Raw genomic sequence first — 15210 nt, forward strand, 5'->3', positions numbered from 1 at the left:
AATAAAGGCAAGGTCATGTGAGTACGGACATTTATCTGACAGTCTTATAAAAGACTGAATAGTCATGTGTTACGGTCGTGTTTTGTATGTATTATTATTTTGTGTGGTATGTTGTATTGATTTGGTTTATCTTTTTACCGAGGAGAAGCTCCGCCCTCGTGCACCTGCGGCTCATGATGAAGTTTGGGGTGGAGATAAAAGGAGAGGGTGAATGTGTGAGAAGGCTGAGTTCCCTATGCTGTTTCCATCTGAACTCCAGTCGCCCGGTCGCCACTGCCACTGTCTTTAGCTCTACGTGAGCGTGGCGCACACTTGAGGGGAAGCTTTATTTGTCCCGCTGCTTTGAAAAGAGCTCCGTGTGCGTCCTGAGATTTCGCTGATGCTGAAAAACGTCTCGGTTACGAATGTAACCCTCGTTCCCTGAAGGAGGGAACGGAGACGTCACGTCGTGACCGACGCATTGGGAACTCGCTTAGAGAGACCAATCTGCTTCGAATACTACTAAAACGCCAATGAACTTGGCATTGAGATATTTGCATAATGCTGGCGCCGCCCCGCCAGGTGCGTATATAAGCAGCAGGTGCAAATAGGAAAATTAGCTTCTTTTTCGCTGAGAAAGCCGGAAAGTGTGACCGGCCGTAACAGCAGGTGGCAGCACCTGTGGCGACGGGACGTGACGTCTCCGTTCCCTCCTTCAGGGAACGAGGGTTACATCCGTAACCGAGACGTTCCCTTTCAGTCGGTCACTACGACGTCACGTCGTAGAGCCCGAGCCAACACGTAGGTCCGCGAGGATACAGCTAGTGAAGGCTGACGGCCAATGCTCCGCAACAAAGGCTGCCAAGGCAGCGGAGGAAGAACAATTCAAACCATTACGCATTTTTGCTCTGAAGGCCTTCCATACTGACACAGTTATGAAGCATCAGTTGGAGGCTGCAAGCCGACCTGCGAGACTGTTCTCCGTGCCCTCCCTGGTGAGGAAAGAACACGAGAGGATACAGGCTCGATACGAACACTGTAAAATCTAATGAACGTATTAGGTGTCGCCCAACCAGCAGCTCTACAGATGTCTGTTTGCGAGCAACCACGAGCTAAAGCCCAAGATGAGGCAACGCTCCGTGTGGAGTGCGCTCTCAAATTAAAGGGGCAAGGAATGCCCTGAAGATTATAAGCCAGGGCGATAGTATCAACTATCCAATGAGACATCCTCTGCTTGGTGACCGCCTTCCCTTTCTGCTGGCCACCGTAACAAACAAAGAGCTGGTCTGAGGTCCTGAGGCTTTGCGTGCGGTCCACGTAGAATCGCAGTGCGCGTACGGGGCACAACAAAGCCATGGTTGGGTCTGCGTCCTCCGGGGGCAGCGCTTGCAAGCTCACCACCTGGTCTCTGAAAGGAGTGGTGGGAACTTTGGGCACGTAGCCTGGTCTGGGCCTCAATGTTACACTCGAGGCAGCAGGACCAAACTGAAGGCACGAGTCGTCAACAGAGAATGCATGTAAATCCCCTACTCTCTTCACTGAGGCCAATGCTAGCAGGGTCAGAGCTTTCATTGACAAAAGCTTCAGACTTGCAGACTGCAAAGGCTCGAACGGGGGGGCCTGAAGGGCTTTCAGCACCATGGACAGGTCCCAGGGAGGAATAGAAGGAGGGCGCGAGGGGTTTAGCCTACGAGCGCCTCTTAAAAATCTAATAACCAAATCATGGTGGCCAACTGTTCTGCCGTTGATAAGTGAGTGATGAGCAGAAATAGCAGCGATATCAACTTTAATGGTGGAGGGTGACAGCCTACCGTCTAACCTAGGTTGAAGATATAAAAGCACTATGTTAATAGGGCATTCTCTGGGGTCTTTGCGTTGCGAAAAGCACCAGGTCACGAAAAGGTTCCATTTAAACGCGTAAGCCCGTCTTGTGGACGGAGCTCGAGCCGCGTCGATTGTGTTAGATACCGCTTGTGGTAAATCACCTAAACCTTGCGCGCGCTCAACGACCACACATGGAGATCCCACAGGTCGGGGCGCGGGTGCCATAATGTGCCCCCTCCTTGAGAAAGAAGGTCCTTCCTCAGGGGAATCCGCCAGGGAGGGGCTGTCGCGAGGAGCATTAGTTCTGGAAACCAATTCCTGCTCGTCCAGTATGGGGCGATCAGTAAAAGGCTCTCCTCGTCCTGCCTGACTTTGCACAGTGTCTGTGCGATTAAGCTCACTGGGGGGAATGCGTATTTGCGCATCCCCCGAGGCCAGCTGTGTGCCAATGCGTCCACGCCGAGGCTGCCCTCGGTTAGTGAATAAAATAGGCGACAGTGGGTATCGTCCGGCGACGCAAACAGGTCTTTCTGCGCACGACCGAACTTCTTCCAAATTAGATGGACCGTCTGGGGGTGGAGTCGCCATTCGCCGGGGCGCGCATCTCGAGAAAGCGCGTCCGCCGCTGTATTGAGCGAGCCCGGAATGTGAATAGCACGAAGGGACCTCAGATGCTTCTGACTCCAAAGGAGGAGATGACGAGCGAGATGGGACAGGTGACGGGAGCGCAAACCGCCTTGACGGTTGATATACGCAACGGTCGCAGTGTTGTCGGTGCGTACTTCCCTCGCAGCTCCGTAGTGAAGCGTACAAGTCCCAGATATACTGTCCATAACTCTCGGCAATTGATATGCCAGTGCATATGCCCGTGTCGGACGCGTCTGTGTCTACCTAAGGCTGTATCTATAGGTCGCGCTGCGGAGGCGAGCCGCATGCAAATGGACAAATTGCAAACTGCACAAGCCGAGTGCGTTGTTAATGAAGTCAAAAGGGAGCGCGGGGAAAAATCTCAAACGTCATTTGACACGTCACGCAGGCAAAACATGATACAGGACTGTAAATACTGTGGCAGAGACCATCAGAGTGGGGAAATGTCCCGCCTATGGTGAAAAATGCAAAAAATGCAGAAAAATGAATCACTTTTCAAGCAAGTGCATGTCCAAAACATTGTCATATGCCACAAAAAAGCCAGTACACTTGGTAGAACAACAGGACTTCCAGGACTAATAACCTGTGTACGCCTTGGTCTCATAAAACGCATCAGTGAGGTAAAGACATGGCCAAGTCAAGATATACAGGAGAAGTATGCAGACGTGTTTGATGGACTGGGCTGTTTTGAAAGAGAACAGCACATCAAAATCAGAGCGAACACACAACCCATCATCCATGCACCAAGGAAGGTTCCCGTGGCTTTGAGAGACAAAGTAAAGGCAGAACTGAGAAGAATGGAAAACCTGGATGTCATCGAAAAAGTAACAGAACCCAGGCAGTGGGTAAGCAGCATGGTCACGGTATGGAAACCAGAAAAACAGAAGATCCGGATATGCATGGACCCCAAGGACTTGAATGCCGCTATTGAAAGGTAACACTACCCCATGAGGACGATTGAAGAAGTGATGGCTCGGATGCCAGGAGCCAAGGTGTTCAGCACATTAGATGCTCAATGTGGATACTGGCAGGTCAAATTGGATAAGGAAAGTTCAGCGCTGTGCACCTTTAACACCCCCGTCGGACGCTACGCATACAAAAGACTACCTTTCGGAATAAATACAGCTGCAGAAATATTTCAAAGACTCATGACAGAAATGTTCGAGGACATGGAGGGTGTAGAGGTAATTGTTGATGACATCCTCGTATGGGGGGAAAACGAAGAGCAGCACAACCAGAGGCTGAAAATGGTGTTGGAGCGAGTGAGAGAAAAGAATGTGCAAGAAGTTAAATACATGGGGCACATCCTAACAGCTGAAGGACTTAAGCCAGACCCCAAGAAAGTAGAGGCAGTCAGGAAAATGCAGAAACCCACTAACAAGACTGAGTTACAGACATATTTAGGGATGGTAACATATTTAGGGAAGTTCATACCGCAGCTATCCACCATAACGGCCCCACTCTGGATCCTGTTAGAGAAGACCACAGAATGGAACTGGATGGATGAACAAGACAAGAGTCAAACTGAGCGTGGACGCCTCTAGTTGTGGAATTGGAGCTGTGCTGTTTCAAGATGAGTGTCCTATAGCTTACGCATCAAAAGCATTTACCGACACACAGAAAAGATACGCACAAATAGAAAAGGAGTTGGCCGCCATCATGTTTGGATGTGACAAGTTCTACCAATACCTATTCGGTCGGGCGTTCGAAGTTGAAACAGACCACAAACCGTTGGAAACCATAATGAAAAAACCCTTGACTGAGACTCCACTAAGACTTCAGAACATGCTCCTCAGGCTCCAGAAATACAACATGACTGTGAAATACAAAAAAGGAAAGGAACTTTATGTGGCTGATGCCCTGAGCAGGAACTTTTTAAAGGACACAGACGAAAATGAAAATATTGATGATGTACAAGTGTGTGCAGTGATGTGCTTACCCATAGCACCCGCCAGACTCCAGGAAATACTCACAGAAACAGAGAAGGATCTAACCCTCACAGCAGTAAAAAGGTTCATCCTCCAGGGCTGGACAGATAAAAGATCAGAAACACAGGGCGAGACCAAGGTGTACTGGGACTACAAGAGTGAAATGACAGTAGAAGATGGGCTGATATTCAAAGGCAACCAACTAGTGATACCAAACACTATGAGAAGAATGATGCTGGAAAAGTACACTCCAGCCACCAAGGGATTGAAAAAACAAGGAGGCTAGCAAGAGATGTCATATTCTGGCCAGGGATGCAAGCCTAGATAGCTGACACAGTTTCAAGATGTGCCATATGCAACACCTACAGAAGGCAGAATAAAAAGGAGCCCATGATTGGGCATGACATACCGGAAAGGCCATGGCAAAAAGTAGCTACAGATATTTTCGAACTTGATGGAGAACACTACCTCATCCTGATTGACTTCTATTCGAACTTCATCGAAGTAAGCAAACTAAACACCACAACAAGCCAGGCAGTCATCAACATCTGCAAACAGCAGTTCTCCTGACATGGCATACCTGATGAAGTCTGCTCTGACAACGGCACACAGTGTTCCTCCGCCGAATTCAGGATGTTCAGTGAAGAGTATGGATTCAAACATGTCACATCGTCTCCCACATACCCCCAATCCAACGGGAAAGCTGAAAAGGGAGTACAGATAGCAAAAAACCTTCTCAAGAAAGCCAAAGCTGACAATCGAGACCCTCACCTCGCCCTCTTGGATTATCGAAATACACCCCTGGATGGACTTCCCTCACCTGCACAGCTGCTTATGGACCGCAGAACAAAGACAAGACTGCCCACAGCACAAAAACTGCTTCAACCAGGAACAGTAGAAGGGGTGCAGGATAGAATGAGGGTCAACCAAGACAGAGCAAAACACTACTATGACCCAGGAGACACAGTGAGGTTAAGGGAGGGCAAGCAGTGGAGACCAGCTAAAGTAGTAAAACCAACACCCGAACCACGGTCATACCTAGTGGAAGCAGACGGACAGCAGTACAGGCGAAATAGAAGAGAGGTCATCAAAACAGAGGAAGACGCCCCTGCATGTACAGAGGGGTCAGGAGAGAACAATGAGAGAAAAGAAAGACGTTACACATTCAGAAAACCCAAACCCATAGAAAGATTGAACTTATAACAGAGAGAATGAACTTAACAAAATTACAAATACCCGAGAACAGTTTTAACTCCTAACGTTGTTATTCTCTTGCAGGTTACCTGTGAACGTTCTTACCTAAATAATGCCTTCATGTATGTTAGATTTATAAACGTTATTCCTTTACAGGAGGAAGTTACAGAGAGCATCCTGAGTTGTAAATGCTGCTATTGTAAGTTTAACTTTATGCAGTACTGTTGCCCCATATTCCTGTTAAATCACTTCAGAAAAGGGGAGATGTAATGATATGATAAGATCTCCAGGGCACAAGAGGGCGCTGTTGTATAATGATTGTTCTACACCAGTAGTTGCTTTATGTTATGTTATTGTTTTCATTAAAGCATTATGGTCTAGCACTCAATGGAGTAAGTCGCAGTCTCATTACAATTAGTAAAAGTTTTTATTTCACTGTTTATTAGACATTTATATTTACAAACCATTTATATCAAATTGGTCACATTATCTTTGCAACTTAAAAAAAGAGATGTTTAATATTCTTTATCCATATTGAAACATTAAATCTATATCATACTGAGGCTCATCAACAACCAAAAGCAATGTCTTTAGAGGGAGAAACGAAAGAACCGATGCATCCACTTTCCTATATCTACCCTCAGAATGTGTACCAGTAAGATTAACTAAAGGGCAATCAGTGCTTGCATTACACATGCAATGAGACAGACATACAGTTTTAAAATACACTGCTTTTCATGCATTCGGTCTCTCAAAATTTTACATTTCTTAGTGTTGCATGACGGGATTTCTAAGATCTTCAGATTCTTGTCCACTCTGTCCAACAGATTTCCTCAGTAGCTGCTCTCATGGCCAGTCAAAATATATAAATTGCTAGTTGCTGAAGGGTTTTCAGTTGGGGTGCTTTGTAAAATGATGTCTCTGCAAGAAAAGGTTTTACAGAAACAGTCAAATACATGACAATGTGGGATTTAGAAACCTTAAGATTTTGAACACTTTAAACCAAAAAATAAAACATGTCAGAATGTAAAATATATATGATTCTGTAAACTAACCATGTTATGTCATTTGTACAAATCGTCCAATTCCCGTACTTTCACTACAGTACATTACAAACTCTTTTGATCTATCTCAAATTATGCTAAATAATGTAAAGGGTTTTACAGAAGCTTGTGTTAGATCATGTCAGATTAAGTGATGCATATAGACCTACTTAGTTTGAAAAAGTTATAGCTTACTAATAAATTCTGAATTTATTGTTAATAATTAGTGCTAATAATATACTCTGTAATTAATTATGTGTTTAATTAGAAAATGCAAACAGAATCATTGTCACCAGCAGTTCAAACATTTGCTCAATGTAACAAAGAAAAACTGATTACCTGTGTGCTCCTAAAACTTTAAACACTCTGCTGTCATCTGTGATTTCCTGTGTTATCTATGCAAATAATGAGAATTAATTTAAAGGTATAAGCAACATCACAAATATATTAAACTCACAAATGACGACAACATATACTAACAAATCAATCATAAAAACACTAAATCAGACAACGTTGTAATCTCTTACCTCACCATTGTGCAGACTACACCCTTTAAGCCCATGTTTCCAGAAAGCTAAAACACTTTCTTCTAAACAAACTATTGAAAAACAACACATTAAAAACATTTTAATGCATGCCTTGTGTCATAAAGTATTTTAGTATTTTGAGTACCATTCTAACAGATATTATAATATGGTAAAATGTACTAAAGGGTTAATGTTTTTACCACAAATTACTGTGGTTTGCTACAGTAACCACTGTTTACCTATGGTTTTACAAGTGGTAACTAGTATGCCTTTTTTACTGTTATTAACCATGGTTAATTTTTGTAAAGGGGAAATCAATAACCAAACTAAATGCAGTTTTATTCTGCAAATAGCAGATTCCCTCTTAAAATGACATTACATGACCGGCTAAATATTTATCATCTTGCTCTATTATTAGAGACTTTGCCCTAAAATATTAGCCATCATTCACTGACATCAACTGGTGGTTGGTCATGACAGTATGGTTGCTCAACCACTTCAGGTGGCTTCACCTCCTGCTGCTTTCCAGAATTCCATGATCAATCTAGTCATAGGGATCAGTAGGTGTGACACTCACAGTGGATTATTTGTAGCAGCTAGCTATTGAGTGCACATCTTGTTATTGCAGTAGATATATAGTGGAATTGAAAGTGCAATCAATAATGTCCACTATTATTTTGGACATTATCTATTAGGGCACAATTTCAGATTAGTATTTTTCTAAACATATTGATCTTGCATTTGTTCTGTGTGTTTCCCAGCGGGTCACATATTCTTAATGGGACATTCCAGTTTTTTTTGAAAATATGCTCATTTTCCAGCTCCCCTAAAGTTAAATATTTGATTCTTACGGTTTTGGAATCCATTCAGCTGATCTCCGGGTCTGGCGCTAGCACTTTTAGCATAGCTTAGCACAATCCATTGAATCTGATTAGACCATTAGTATTGCGCAAAAAATAACCAAAGAGTTTAAATATTTTTCTTATGAAAACTTGACTCTTGACTCATTCTGTCATGGGCTTGTCAGACCTTTTGTACTAATTAAGGTCTGAGTACATTTGGCAAGTCCATGACAGTACTATGTTCTGTGTGGGGACATGTGGAGTCATATTGTGTGTGTGGCTTCCACGTGTTCCCAGTGTCTTGTGGCTGTCATGGTCTTGCCAGATCTTGGTGTTTGATTCAGGTCTGACTTCTGAGGGCAGGGCCATGGCAGCATTGTGGTTTGTGTGGGGACACGTGTTTTTCACATCATGTATGTGTGTCACGTGTTCCCAGTGTCTTGTCACTTTCACCCTACTCCCTTATGTACTTGTGTCTTATGTCATTAATTATGTTCACCTGTTCCCCATTGATGTGGTGTCTTTAGAATGCCCTCGCGTTCTCTGTGGTGTGCGCGTTCGTTGTCTTACTTCAGTGTTTCATGTTCCCCGTGTTACTGAAGACCTGTTTCTGTATTAGTGTTTATTTGTTCCATTTAGTCCGTGTTCATCATCGTGTTTATTACCTGTTTTACCCCCACGTGGGTTTTTGTGTTTATTCATTAAATAAACTTTCAGTTTATTTATTATTTAAGTCGTGTCTGCGTGTGGGTTCTCTCTTTTGTAAAACCAGTCGTGACACATTCTTCTTTAACAAAGCATTCACATAAAATGTCCAGTAAATGTACTTTTCCCGCAGTAGTTATTTTTGTCTAGAGCAAAGCACTCACATACCTCATATGGGTAATATGCTATTGCCGCAATAGTTAGCCTGTCTGGAACCGAGCTAACTTAAACCACTATAATGTATGACATTACATGCGAACGGCCCCTATGCTAATAGAACTCTGTTTTTGTCTCCCTGTCTCGTCCTCGACCCCGAGGACAATGAGACAAACAGACCCAGTTCCTGTTGCTGTGAAGGTCATCGCACCACTGATCTACTGGCTGTCCTTCAACGTGACGATCAGCCGATGCCCGACCAACGACCACCGGCTAAACCAGTTTAATCCGCTTACCCGCCTCCTATCCCTACAGTATCTATATATATATATAAATATATATTAATTCCTCCCAAGGGTTTTTGTCCTTCTAGGAGTTTTTCCTAGGGGGTTTTTTTTTCGTCCCAGGGAGAGTCAGCCAACTTTGGCTTAACTTAGCACTTTACTGTATAAGTTACATTATTAATATGCACGCTTGTACGGTTTAACCTTAGCCGCTATATTCTACTTCTTATATTATCTATTGATTTTCTGTGTTCTCCTCTACATCTTCTCATGTAAAGCTGCTTTGCAACAATTAACACTTGTAAAAAGCGCTATATAAATAAAATTGAATTGAATTGAACTCTTCTGTAGTTACATCGTGTACTAAGACCAATGGATAATTAAAAGTAGCAATTTTCTGGGCAGATATAGCTAGGAACTATACTCTCAAACTGGCGTAATAATCAAGGACTTTGCTGATGTAACATGGCTGCAGCAGGCATAGTGATATTACGCACTGCCCAAAAATAGTCCCATGCTATGGAAAATAACCAGATAATCGTCGGTCTTAGTACACGATGTAACTACAGAAGAGTCAAGTTTTAAATAGGAAAAATATTGAAAATCTTTGGTTCCCTTTCAGTCGGTCACTACGACGTCATGTCGTGACCGACGAATTGGGAACTCGCTTAGAGAGACCAATCTGCTTCGTACTCAACTAAAACGCCAATGAACTTGGCATTGAGATATTTGCATAATGCTGGCGCCGCCCCGCCAGGTGCGTATATAAGCCACAGGTGCAAATATGGAAATTAGCTTTTTCGCTTCGAAAGCCGGCATTATCTGCTACTGAGAAGCTACTCTCTGCTCTTCTGGGAACGGTTGCTGAAGTTGATTGACAAGCAGTACTGACACAGCAGACGCTCGCAGTATTCCACTGCTCTGCATCTTTTTTGTTTTGAGTTTAGTGTGTGCGTTGCCTGTCCCTGTGCGCATCATCAGCTGAGCACCTAAGAGTGATTTCCCTAAAGAGTGATACGTGAGAGCTCTGTGTCTTTTTAAAGACAGCCACTCTCTCGTATATTCGGAGATCAGCGTCCTTTTCAGGATAGCTTTTCCTCCGTGCGATCTTGGATGCGAGAAGTACAGGGATTCCAGTGATGGTCACGAGCGCTGTCTTCGTGCTTGGGCATCGAGCACTCCGAGGCTGCGTTCGTGGAGAGCTTTTGCTCTCTCTGTGAGAGCATAACCCTCTTGGATTGCGGAGACGACTGTCGTTTCTACGGGAACGAAGTCCGCGCCTTTGCAGTGCTGAACGCCGCCATGGTGCGGCTGTCAAGCGCTCGCAGGACGCTCTTCGCATCACTACGCTGAGTAGGACGGAGGATGCGTCCTTCACCTAGCGGCCTTCTCATCCTCAGCCGGTTGAGGCTCCGGTGGAGACTGCAGAGTCGTGTTCTGCGATTTCTGCCAAATCCATTGGACCTCCTTCTGATCCCGTCACTTCTGCAGCATCAGAAGGGTGCCCATTTTTTCCCCCGGAGGGGGAGTCGTCCCGGAGATGGCGGTCGTGCCCGCTCGAGCGGCGGAGACGGTAGAGTTGGAGGGGTTAACCCCTCTCCGCCCCAACCGTCCCGCCCACATGATTGGTACTTCGGAGCTGCCCGGGCCTCTACGGTCCTCACCTCCTGTGCCTGCCTTTCCCGACGGCACGAAGAGCTGACGTGATTTGCGGCCGTCTCGGCCGTTCAGCTTTCACCCCTCACCTCCCTCACCAACGGAGCCGCTATAAGGACGGGGATCCCTTCAGTAGAGCGGGGGGTTGCGTTGCAGCTGCGTTCCTGAAGGGACCACCCAACCCTTCCCTCTCGTGTTTGTATAGACAGTCGTCCGGTTACGGGCGCTGCCTATCAGGCATGCGGAGACGCGGCTTCAGCCCTGCACGCAATAACGTTGCTGCAGTGACTTTAGAGATTTACAAGGGAGGCCGCGACCTTCAGTCGTGCGATGTCCACCACAGTGGTTCAGGATCGCCACTTTTGGCTGTGTCTGGCTTACATGACGGACGCAGACGAGAACAACTTCCTGAATGCTCCTGTCTCACAGACCGGCCTCTTCGGCGAGCCCGGGGAGTCGTACAGCTCCGCTGGACAGACTGAGGCGATCTCCTAGGTCGTGCCCCGGCGGAAGAGAGCTGCCCTGGTCCACCAACGCTGGCTCCTCAGTCTGCCTCTCGCCGTCGGCGTCCTGCGGCGGCCACCTCCGTTCCCCTCCTCGGACCCCATCTCGGCAGCGCAGGGGAACCGGTTGTCGCGACCCAGAGTATCACTCTTCAGGAGACAGTGATTTGCTCCTTCCCCTGGTAGAGGGTCGGGTGGTAAATCCTTGGTTTGCATATGTTCCACCGGCTGTCCAGCCGGTACCCACTTAACCACACATAAGAGTGCATTCCTCTTTTCTCTCCAGGTCTCCGGAGGATCGAGAGAGCCGTGAGCGTACACCTGCTCACCCTACCTCTCCTCTATCGCCAGCGGGTGTCCTGAGGAGTCCGAGCTCTCCACTGAGGAGACCGGACCACCAGCACCCTTATCGGAGTCTGCGCTCTCCGCAGAGGAGACCAAACGATCGTCACCCTCAGCGGGCTCAGGTCAGTGTCACACACACACACACACAAACTGTAGATGTTTATGCTGTCACAGCAGACGCACCGGCAGTCCTACCTGTCTCGCTTCGCTTCCCCACCGCGGGTACTTCGGTAGTGTCGTTTATTCTCCTCGTACGGTCCCTGGATGCTTCGCTTCAGTTCCCAGCCCGTCTCGTTGGGTTTTATGCACTATCCGCCTCGGTTACGAAATACAATTACCGGCACTCCCGCAAATTCTCGGACATTCGTTTCACTATAGTGAAAGCGTCCGATGCACATGTACTGCGTGCAAAAGTCGATGTCCTGCTGGCGAAGGATGTTTCGAGCCGGACCCTCTTACCGAGTATGATGATAGTGTTTTTCCAGCCTTTATCTCATAGTACCCAAAATACGCTGTGGGTTACGACCGATTTATTTACGCACCGGCTCTACTAATGTGATCCTTTAGGATGATACGCCGAGGCTCGTATTTCAATATTCAGATCGGTTTGCAGCATAGACCTGTAGACATGTACTTCATGTGTCCATCTCCCCTCGCCTTAGACCGTTTTTCGCTCTGCGTTCATGGAGTGGACATATTAATACTAAGTACACCATTCGAGCTGTCTCTCTCTCCCCATGTCTCCATGAAAGTGCTAGTCACGGCATTAAAATCTCCTAGAGAGAGAGCGTTGTTCGCATTCTGCTTATGTTTACGTCAACTTATAATAGCTCGTTCTTGGCAGATGTGCGCGAACACAGAGATTTAATGCTTCAGCATCTCGCTCGTTAAGTCATCAGGTCAACTGGGAAAAGAGCAACTTTGCCCCGTGCAGAGGATCCTTTTCTCAGTATGGAAATAGAGTCGATCGACTAATTGGCGTGTTTTACAAGAGCGCGCAACCAGTCAGTTCTGACTTGCCTCGGTTTAATTCGAGGGAAGTACGCGGTCCCTCTGAAACAATTTCAGAAGCTCCTGGACATATGGCAGCAGCTGCAGCTGTGACACTGCTCGAGCTGCTTCATATGAGAACGCCTCAGCATTGGTTTTACGATCGAGTCTCGAGGAGAGCGTGGCGCAAAGCATACACCGTGTAACCATTACACCTGCGTGTCATTTCTATTTTACCCCGTGGTCAGACCCAGCATTTCTGATAGGAAGATATGCCTCTGAGTCGGGTCTCCTGGCATTCTGTAGCACATGCGATGCCCCCAGCACGGGATGAGCAGCCACGTATGACGGGCTTGCAGTCTCAGGGGTGTGCATAGCACCCCAACTGCCGCGAGCGGTGCGCTGTATATCTGGGACTTGTACGCTCCGCTATGGAGATGCGAGGTAAGGATGTATTAGCCGACAACATTGCAACTGTTGCGTTATTTACCGTTAAGACGGTTTTTGCGCTCTCGTCACCTGTCGCATCTCGCTCGTCATCTCCTCCTTTGGAGTCAGAAGCATCTGAGGTCCCTTCGTGCCATTCACATTCCGGGTTCGCTCAATACAGCGGCAGACGCGCTTTCCCGAGCTGCGCGCCCCGGAGAATGGCGACTCCACCCCCAGACGGTCCAGCTAATTTGGAATAAGTTCGGTCATGCGCAGATATATCTATTTGCGTCACCGGACGATACCCACTGTCGCCTGTTTTATTCACTAACCGAGGGCAGCCTCGGCGTGGATGCGCTGACACACAGCTGGCCGCGGGGGATGCGCAAATACGCATTCACTCCAATGAGCTTAATCGCACAGACACTGTGCAAAGTCAGGCAGGACGAGGAGAGCCTTTTATTAGTCGCCCCGTACTGGACGACCAGGAATTGGTTTTCAGAGTTAATGCTCCTCGCGACAGCCCCTCCCTGGCGAATTCCCCTGAGGAAGGACTTTCTTTCTCAAGGAAGGGGCACATTATGGCAAACGCGCCCCGACCTGTGCGATTTCCATGTATGGTCGTTGAGCGCGCAAGGTTTAGGTGATTTATCACAAGCGGTATCTAACACCATCGACGCGGTACGAGCACCGTCCACAAGACGGGCTTACGCGCTTAAATGAAACCCTTTTTCGTCACCTGGTGCTCTTCGCAACGCGAGGACCCCAGAGAATGCTTAACATTGTGCTTTTATATCTTCAACATAGGTTAGATGGTAGGCTGTCCCTCCGCCATTAAAGTTGATATCGCCGCTATTTCTGCTCATCACTCACTTATTAACGGCAGATCAGTTGGCCAGCATGATTTGGTTATTAGATTTTAAGAGGCGCTCGCAGGCTAAACACCTCGCGCCCTCCCTCTATTCCTCCTGAGACCTGTCCATGGTGCTGAAGCCCTACAGGTCCCCCGTTCGGTCCTTTGCAGTCTGCGAGTCTGAAGTTTTTATCAATGAAAACTCAGACCCTGCTAGCATTGGCCTCCGTGAAGAGAGTAAGGGATTTATATGCATTCTCTGTTGACGATTCGTGCCTTCAGTTTGGTCCCGCTGTCTCACTGAGACCCAGACCAGGCTACATGCCCAAAGTTCCCACCACTCCCTTCAGAGATCAGGTGGTGAGCTTGCAAGCGCTGCCCCCGGAGGAGGCAGACCCAACCATGGCTTTATTATGTCCCGTACGAGCTCTACGCCTCTACGTGGATCGCACACAAAGCCTCAGGACCTCAGACCAGCTCTTTGTTTGTTACGGTGGTCAGACAGCAGAGAGGGAAAGCTGTCACTAAGCAGAGGATGTCTCATTGGATAGTTGTTATTATCACCCTTGCTTATAATCTGCAGGGCATTCCGTGTCTATTTAATTTGAGAGCTCACTCTACTAGAAGTGTTGCCTCATTTTGGGCACTCGCTCGTGGTTCCTCGCTAACAGACATCTGCAGAGCTGCTGGTTGGGCGACACCTACAGTTGTGGCCAAAAATATTAGCACCCTTGGTAAATATGATCAAATAAGGCTGTGAAAATTCATCTGCATTGTTAATCCTTTTGATTTTTAATTAACAAAATTCACAAAAATGTATTCTTTTATTGGATAATAAGAATTTAAAATGGGGGGAAATATGATTATGAAATAAATGTTTTTCTCTAATACACATTGTCCAAAATTATTATCACCCTTTTATTCAATACTTTTTAAAACCTCCATTTGCCAGTTTAACAGGTCTAAATTTTCTCCTATAATGCCAGATGAGGTAAGAAATCACCTAACAAGAGATCAGAGACCATTCCTTCATCCAGAATCACTCCAGACCTTTTAGATTCCCAGCTACATGTTGTTGCTTCTCCTCTTCAGTTCACTCCTCTCATTTTCTGTGGGGTTCAGGTCAGAAGAGTGGAATGGCTTTAGCAGAAGCTTGGTTTTGAGCTCAGTGACCCATTTTTGTGTTGTTTTTGAGGTTTGTGTTTTGGTTATTGTACAGTTAGAGGATCCAAACATGGCCCATTATAAGAATTCTAACAGAGTCAGTCACTTACGGATTTTTTTATCTGTTGGTATTTGATAGA

The 15210-nt window shown here is 46.5% G+C and overlaps 1 protein-coding gene across 2 annotated transcripts in view; it reads right to left on the reverse strand.

The window, feature by feature from the left end:
• Positions 1-6009: 6009 nt before the first annotated feature.
• Positions 6010-15210, reverse strand: part of map4k2 (mitogen-activated protein kinase kinase kinase kinase 2) — a 63958-nt gene continuing 54757 nt past the window's right edge. For both annotated transcript variants that reach the window (XM_065269741.2, XM_073811972.1), the window contains 3 exons: positions 7144-7214; positions 6956-7011; positions 6010-6494 (listed from right to left, as the gene is read on the reverse strand). In XM_065269741.2, the coding sequence (XP_065125813.2) occupies positions 6407-6494; positions 6956-7011; positions 7144-7214 (215 nt within the window). In that variant the 3' untranslated portion in view covers positions 6010-6406. The remainder of the gene's footprint in view (positions 6495-6955; positions 7012-7143; positions 7215-15210) is intronic.

The sequence above is a fragment of the Paramisgurnus dabryanus genome, chromosome 2 (genome assembly GCF_030506205.2).
Source record: "Paramisgurnus dabryanus chromosome 2, PD_genome_1.1, whole genome shotgun sequence".
NCBI classification, from domain to species: domain Eukaryota; kingdom Metazoa; phylum Chordata; class Actinopteri; order Cypriniformes; family Cobitidae; genus Paramisgurnus; species Paramisgurnus dabryanus.